At 46.8% G+C, this 8,634-nt stretch overlaps 1 protein-coding gene across 5 annotated transcripts in view; it reads left to right on the forward strand.

Annotated features, from left to right (window-relative positions):
* TNC (tenascin C) overlaps positions 1–8,634 on the forward strand; it is a 95,246-nt gene that overhangs the window by 23,800 nt on the left and 62,812 nt on the right. For 2 of the 5 annotated variants that reach the window (XM_007449726.1, XM_007449725.1), the window contains exons 2-3: positions 3,524–4,117; positions 6,683–8,092. In XM_007449726.1, the coding sequence (XP_007449788.1) occupies positions 3,661–4,117; positions 6,683–8,092 (1,867 nt within the window). In that variant the 5' untranslated portion in view covers positions 3,524–3,660. Of the gene's footprint in view, positions 1–3,518; positions 4,118–6,682; positions 8,093–8,634 lie in introns of those variants that run through there. The other 3 variants (XM_007449723.1, XM_007449722.1, XM_007449724.1) reach the window with 3 other exon arrangements.

Genomic DNA, 8,634 nt, shown 5'->3' on the forward strand with positions numbered 1-8,634 from the left:
GAAAGAGATAAATATAGAGATATCTCCCAGGATATATTTGCCTGGGGGCTCTGAGACAGAGATTCCTTCACTTCACTGCAGAACTCACCCTTGCTTAGAAAAACAGAACTGCATATGCCAAGGTAGGAGTTTCAAGAGTTGGGGGGAAGAAAATCCTGGAAAAAATACTAATTGAAGTCCATATTTTTAAAACAAAAGCTCCCCTTTATTGAGCTCTTGCTGCTGCCAAAGACTGTACCATTCCCACCACACACATTATCTCATGGACTTTCCACAGTAGTCCTACGAGGTCACTCGTAGCACGTTTTATTGATGAAATGACTCTGGCCTGTGGTATAGATAGTTTGCCCAAGGGAGAGGAAGTGGTTGAACAATGACTCAAGACAGTTTGTCTACAAACCTGTGCTCTTCAACACTCTTCTATTTACATTCCAGGGCCTTGGAGCTTGCCATATTCTCAAAGAAGCCCCTTCTATTGGATGATTCCAATTAGAAACGTATTTCTTCTGTTGTGCTGAAATTTGCCTTCTTGTAGCCAACCCTCCTCTCCACCCCTAACATACACACATACTGGTGCTTGTTTTGTCCTTTGAGGCCACAAGGGACAAGCCAGCTCCTGCTTCCCCAGGATTTATTGGAATCATAGGAATCCTGTTCCTCTCAATCTTGGCTTTCTCAGCTACAGAATAAACATGTACAGGCCCACACTCCTTCCCCCTACAAGATATTTTCCAGAGCTTCCATTAACTGATCACTTCCTATAAAGATAAGAATCTGCTTGTGCTTTCTAAAGAATCTCTACAGAGTAAGTTGCTCATTCTCCGATTTTAAAAGCCCTACTGTCCGAACATGATCCTTCATGTCTAACCTAAATATCACAAACTGTAATCTAAAGTAATTTTCCCTAGGTCTATCCTCAGAGGAGACATTAACCAGCCAGTTGTCTGCATGAGAATATTTTACATTCTTTTTTTTTTTTTTTTTAATTTACATTCTTAAAGATTACTATTTGCTTTGTATGTTTGCTTCTCTGGTGTAAATATTTCCAGTTCTAGTAAACTTATCTTCACAAGGTTTATCCCCTCACTCATCAGTGATTCTGCAGCTCCTCTTTGATCTAGATCCAAGTTGCTGTTGGGTTTTGTACTGGATTCAATGAAGAGGTCAAGCTTAAGCAAAAGGAGGCTATCGGCCTGGACTCATGCTAGGTTTTGTTCTTCAGAGCATAACAAAATAGCAGCTACTTTTTAATATGTGCCTGTTATGGACTTGACACTATGTTGGGTGTTTTCTGTGCAGATCTTTAATTCATAATTCCCTCTGTAAGGATTTTGACCCCATCGGGAAAGTGAGATCATGGTTTAGAGAGGATAAATATCAATAGCTTGCCCAAGTCACAGAGCTAGTGAGTGGCATTTGTACTCAGGTGTGTCTAATTCCAAAGTCTAGACATTTTCCACCACTCTGAAGGTATAATGGGTCTTTCCCAAAGTGCAAAAACATCCACCTGCCCTCAGACCACCATGAGCCAATATGGAAAATACACAACCCTCAAGAATCACATTTCTTTCCTCCAAACAATGCAGCATTTGGCTGTGCCAGTGCACATTCAGAGTGAAAAATCCTCACTCAACCCATACTCTGGTCATTATTTCCCTAGATTTGTTGCCTTAAAGTCTCAACCAACAATTCTAACAGCCTTTTAGATGGAAATTTAAGTCATTTAACAACACACACAAAAGTGTTGGGTAAAAGTCCAAAAGCATTGCAAACTTGGCCCGTGGCCCTTTCTCATAAAAAAAAAAAAAAAAAAAAAAAAAAAAAAAAAAGAAAGAGCTAAGAATTGATGAGAAGAGGGTGAGAAAGAAGGACTTTGTGGCAGGCAAAGAGAGTTAAAACAATTGCAGTAGAATACGCAACCAATAAATATTTGTCCGGTAAACAACTAAGATAGGCTATGGTAGTTTGAAAGAAGAGAATTTGCCAAGTTCTCCTCTTCATAATAATTTTCATTCAGTGGGCTTGCCTACATCACAGATCCACAAACTCTTATTAGGAAACTAATTTGAATGATAAAGCATACAAATGGCCACCTTCTCACTGTGTCCTCATACGGCCTTTCTGCTGTGCACAAACAGACACAGAGTCAGAGAGAGATCTGAGGTCTCTTCCTCTTCTTATAAGGACACCAATACTATCATCAGATTAGGGCCCCACCCTCATGACCTTCATTTAACCCTGATTACCTCCCTAAGAGTCCTATCTCCAAATATAGTCACACTGAGGGTTAGGACTTCAAGTATGAATTTGGGGAGGAGGGGAAGATATGATTCAATGTACGACACTCAGTAAGAACAGAATAAGTACTTGTTGGGACTTCCCTGGTGGCTCAGTGGTTAAGAATCCTCCTGCCAATGCAGGGGACACAGGTTCGAGCCCTGGTCCGGGAAGATCCCACATGCCGCAGAGCAACTAAACCTGTGCGCCACAACTACTGAGCCTGCGCTCTAGAGCCCGCAAGCCACAACTACTAAGCCCACGTGCCTAGAGCCCATGCTCTGCAACAGAAGAAGCCACTGCAGTGAGAAGCCCGCGCACCACAAGGAAGAATAACCCCTGCTCGCCACAACTAGAGAAAAGCCTGCACGCGGCAACGAAGACCCAACACAGCCAAAAATAAGTAATTAATTAAAAAAAAAAAAAAGAATAAGTACTTGTTGATTGCAGAAGACATCGAGGGCTCATGGACATCTTTCTGAGTCACCTCTTGCCCTGGGTCATGGTTTGGATAACTGGTTCAGGAACATTCTGTCAGGCTCTTCTAAAAACTTGACCTTTTAAGGTTTTAGAAATATATCGAAAAGAAGAGGAATTGAGGTTCAAAGAGGTAGAATACTATTCCAACAGCCACATAACTAGTTAGATGTTCAGTTACAGTAAAAACTCAGTTTGCTTTCTAAAGTCTTTCATTTTCACCTCTGCCTCTCACAGCAGAGGAAAACCAGCAGATGGAGTTAATCTTAGATTGGAGGGTCAATAAAATAAGAGGGAGGAGTTACTGGACATCTATGGGACTACGGCCTTCATATCACTCAGCATGCTCATCCAGTAAATAGCGAAGGGCTTCATGACTATATGAATGATTTCTACTTACTGTTTTCACTTCCATCATTACCTTAACCTTGACATTATGATCTTCACTGTAAAGAAGTGAAATAAGATGAATAAGAGTTATATAACTTACCCAAAGGCCCAGAACTAGAGCTGAGATCCAAACCCACATCTGATCTGTCTTGTCCTTTCAGCTGTCTCCCTATATTTCCAAATATTGAATAGTGAGTGAAGTCATTCCTTCAAGATTGCAAAATTCTTTTAGAGACCATTTTATATCCACACTGCAGTGCACACCGAAGGAATAAAAGGAGATCTTCAAACACAGGAAATATAAATTCACTTGGAATTGCAGATATTCAATGAACAGTAGATACTAACAAGCTTATTGTTTTCCTTTGTTTACTTGTAGAAGAGAATTCCTTCAAGAAGATCAGGAACAACCGATTTGGATTCTACTCTCAGCTTCCAAATCCCCAATTCTGCCTAAGAGTGAGATACCCTAGGACCACAGAACCTCGGGAACCTTCAGCCAAACCCACCTCCACCATGGGGGTCGCGACTCGGCTGTTGGCAGGCATCTTCCTAGCTCTGCTTGCCCTTCCTGCCGAGGGTGGCGTCCTCAAGAAAGTCATCCGGCACAAGCGACAGAGTGGGGTGAATGTCACCCTGCCAGAGGAGAACCAGCCGGTGGTGTTTAATCATGTCTACAACATCAAGCTGCCTGTGGGGTCCCAGTGCTCGGTGGATCTGGAATCAGCCAGTGGGGAGAAAGACTTGGTCCCACTGTCAGAGCCCAGGGAGAGCTTCCAGGAGCACACGGTAGATGGGGAAAACCAGATCGTCTTCACACACCGCATCAACATCCCCCGCCGGGCCTGTGGTTGTGCCGCTGCTCCTGATATCAAGGAGCTTCTGAGCAGACTGGAGGAGCTAGAGAACCTGGTGTCTTCTCTGCGGGAGCAGTGCACCTTGGGAGCAGCCTGCTGCTTCCAGCCTGCCGAAGGTAGGAGCTGGTGACCGGCCCAGCCCCTCACTGTACACGTGAGCAGGCCAGGATCCATCAGTTGTTTTCCAGAGTGGGCTCCCTGGGGAACTAGCCTCGCAAGGTGTTCATTCGGAAGAGATTTTATGGACAAATGATTGTGCAGAACGTAATCATCTCCATTCTGCTCTTGGAGAGTCTTGGTGACAAATGTTTCTCAGAGGAATTTTCAGGCCTCTGAGAATTCCTGCTTTGAAAAACCCTATTTTAGTTTAAGTACGAGTTTCTAAAACTTACTTGACAATGAAATCTACTCATTCTCTACCCTTAAAACCTATGAATTTATTTTGAAATCCCTGACCCAAAGATGATTCTCTGAAAAGTGGTGATGTAGCCCCATCACTTCATTGTACAAATAGGGAAACTAAGCCCTAGAAGGAAGTTGGGATTTTCCTCAAGGTCCTGCCGTAAGTGGCCAAGTTAGGACTTAAACTACAGTATTCCACACCCCAGTGTTCTTGCCAAGTTACAATGCTGCCTACGGTGATGCAAAATCTGTGGGAAATAGAAAAAATGTTCCAGTTTAACGGCACCAACGATGATGATCACAATATGAATTGAGCCCCTTTATGTACCAGGAATTGTAATTCACTATCTCATTTAATCCTTCCAACAACCCTTTGAGATAAGGTCTAATACCCCCTCTCTACAGATCTAAGAAATGAGACTCAAAAAAGTTAAACAACTGGCACAAGATGACTCAAAGAGTGATAACAGATAGGAGCTTTGAAGGTGCCTGTGTGTCTCCACAACTCATGCTATCCCAGTGATACCCTGTCTCCAGGTGCATCTTTTTTTAAGGAATTGTGTCACTTTGGAATTTTGTCTTCATCTTCATCCCCTAAAGTTGATAGAGCTACAGGGGCTTCAACAGCTTCAAATCAGAGATGACAATCTCTATTTCTGCTGCTCATAAAAAATACTAGAAAGTGCTTTGGCAGATTATTTCAAGAGTAGCCCTAATTGTTGTAAGTGGGGAGTACTATAGGACATCCTTTAGGCTTCCAAGGCAAAAGCAACAACAACAACAAAGTTTTCTTTATGCACAAATTACTTTATCTTCCACTTCTGTTAACTCCCTGGCAAACGCAGGGGGGAGTTACACAATAGGACTAATGCTAAAGAATGGGTTAAAAAAAAAATGGTTAATGCAGTGCTGTCCATTAGAACTTTAATCTGAGCCATGTATGTAATTAACTTTTCCAATAGTCACATTAACGAAAGAAAAAAGGAACAGGTAAAAATGATTTTAATCATCTATCCAATATAAGTAAATAATCTTTCAGCTTGGAATCAATACAAAAATTGTTAATGGATATTTTACATTCTTTTCTTTTACGCTGTCTTTGAAATCCAGTGTGTATGTAGTTCCCATTTAGAGCACATCTCAATCCAGACTAGCCACAATTCAGTTGTTTAGAAGCCACGTGTGTCTGGTGGCTACCATACTAGACAACATAGGTTTAGATTCTCACTCTCCAAGCCAACTTTTTTTCTTAAAATTGACTTCCCTCCTGTTGTCAGGAAGGAGATAAAGTGTATTAATTCAACTGTATTTAGATGCAGAGAAAATGGAGTGAGTTTTGTTTGTTTCTTCTCCTTGGCTCCATGGAGACCACACCAGCCACTGCTGCAAGTTAAACCAAGACATTACAGAGACTTCAAACAGCCAGAGTCACAGCAGCCCTGACCACGTATTCCTCGTATTCACCCACCACCGCAGCTTTCAGGATAGAGAGGAAAAAAGATGGAGGCACATGAGCTTTGTGAGGGCTGAGCCCAATGCAAAGTTGTCCTAACAGAATTAGAAAGCCACTCCTTAGCTGCCTCATTTCAGTTACAAAAACACATATAACAACTTGAGTCGACCCAAAACACTCTGCAAAAGGAAATCACAGTAAAGCACAACAGCAGGTCCTTAATGTCCTCGTTTAACCTGATTTACCCAGGGAAGTGGGCCATTGGTCCCACCTGACCGATGAAGAAACAGCTCCAGAGCGTCTAAAATTTTTTGCAAATGCAGCACAGCTATTGAGTCGAGGCATCAGAACTGAGTTCAGTTCAACAATTATTTCCTGGTGAAACACTTACTCTCCTGTATGTCTGACCTCGGCTAGGTACGGGAAAAGTAACAACACAGGTCAGCATAATGCATTGCACAGGCAGTGATTCGTAACCTTTGGATCACGGGAATACTTGAAAATTTGATGAAAACTATGGGAGTTCTCCCCAGGGACAGAAATACACATGCGCGTGCACACACACATACACACACACACACACACACACAGAATCTGCATATGAACCTACAATTTCAGAGAGTGCAGGTTAAGAATTTCCACCTAGTATCATTAGATGAGGCCCCAACTGATTTCACACAATAAGCAAGTGGTTTTCAAGCCAGATGGGGCCTGAGGGTGCAAGCCTGCTCTGGCTGAATTTGAATTTGGGTTTTGTGGCTAGAAACCAAGAAACTGGGCTGCTTGGTGCTCAGTGGAGAGCCTCTGTTCTCTTCCCTCCCTGCAGGCCACCTGGACACCAAGCCCTTCTGCAGCGGCCGGGGCAACTTCAGCACTGAAGGCTGTGGCTGTGTGTGTGAACCGGGCTGGAAAGGCCCCAACTGCTCTGAGCCTGAATGTCCAGGCAACTGTCACCTGCGAGGCCAGTGCCTGGACGGGCAGTGCGTGTGTGACAAGGGCTTCACGGGGGAGGACTGCGGCCAGCTGGCCTGTCCCAGTGACTGCAATGACCAGGGCAAGTGCATGAACGGGACCTGCGTCTGCTTCGAAGGCTACTCGGGGGTGGACTGCAGCCAGGAGCCCTGCCCGGTGCCCTGCAGCGAGGAGCACGGCCGCTGCGTGGACGGCCGCTGTGTGTGCCAGGACGGCTTCGCCGGCGAGGACTGCAACGAGCCCCTGTGTCTGCACAACTGCCAAGGCCGTGGGAGCTGCGTGGAGAACGAGTGCGTGTGCGATGAGGGCTTCACGGGCGACGACTGTGGTGAGCTCGTCTGCCCCAACGACTGCTTCGACCGCGGCCGCTGCGTCAATGGCACCTGCTACTGCGACGAGGGCTTCGCGGGGGAGGACTGCAGCCAGCTCGCCTGCCCCCACGCCTGCCAAGGCCGCGGCCGCTGCGACGAGGGCCAGTGCGTGTGCGACGAGGGCTTCGCGGGTGCGGACTGCAGTGAGAAGCGCTGTCCCTCTGACTGCCATGACCGCGGCCGCTGCCTGGACGGGCACTGCGAGTGCGACGATGGCTTCACGGGTGCGGACTGCGGCGAGCTCCGGTGTCCCCGCGACTGCAGCGGCCATGGCCGCTGCGTCAACGGGCAGTGCGTGTGCGACGAGGGTCGCACCGGGGAGGACTGCGGGCAGCTGCGGTGCCCCAACGACTGTCACGGCCGCGGGCGCTGCGTGCAGGGGCGGTGCGAGTGCGAACTCGGCTTCCAGGGCTATGACTGTGGCGAGATGAGCTGCCCCCATGACTGTCACCAGCACGGCCGCTGCCTGAATGGCATGTGTGTCTGTGATGACGCCTACCTGGGTGAGGACTGCCGGGAGCTGCGCTGCCCCCGGGACTGCAGCCAGCGGGGCCGCTGCGTGGACGGGCGGTGCGTGTGCGAGAACGGCTTCGCCGGCCCCGACTGCGCAGACCTCTCCTGTCCCGGCGACTGTCACGGCCGGGGCCGCTGCGTGGACGGCCAGTGCGTGTGCCATGAGGGCTTCACGGGCAAGGACTGTGGGCAGCGCAGGTGTCCCGACGACTGTCACGGCCAGGGCCGCTGTGTGGACGGCCAGTGCGTGTGCCACGAGGGCTTCACTGGGTTGGACTGCGGGCAGCGCTCCTGCCCCAACGACTGCAGCAACTGGGGGCAGTGCGTCTCCGGCCGCTGCATCTGCAATGAGGGCTACACCGGAGAAGACTGCTCCCAAGGTGAGTACCAGCGCTCCAGCGAACTAGCGTGATGACAGCCACCATCGAGTTGGCATGTGCTGGAGAACTCTGTGTTATACCAAACACACACTAACACACACACACACACACACACACACACACACACTGACTCTTTGACTTACCTGTTACAGAGCTACCTATTTGAGGGCTCAGAGGCTCAGCGAGGTTATGGAATTGTCCCAAGAACACACAGCTTATATATCACAGAGCTGGTACCTGAATCTGGGTAACTCATCTACGCTGAGTTTAACACCCAGTGCCCATGAAGAGGGTAGATGAAACGCTCACCTTCCTTTTGCTAAACATCAACCTTCTTTCCTACTCTATACTGACATGGAACCAATAATGAACTAAATCCCTCATGTGGATGGAAGTAAAAACTCAGCTAAATTGAATGGACAGTGAGATTACATAAAACAAACTGTTTTAAATGCACATTCAGCTAAAGATGAAGTGCTGATCACCTATGAAGCAGGCCCGTCTCTCTTTTTTTTTTTTTTTTTTTTTTTTTTTTTGGGGAA

The sequence above is a fragment of the Lipotes vexillifer genome, unplaced genomic scaffold (assembly GCF_000442215.2).
Source record: "Lipotes vexillifer unplaced genomic scaffold, Lipotes_vexillifer_v1.1 scaffold230, whole genome shotgun sequence".
Classification (NCBI taxonomy): domain Eukaryota; kingdom Metazoa; phylum Chordata; class Mammalia; order Artiodactyla; family Lipotidae; genus Lipotes; species Lipotes vexillifer.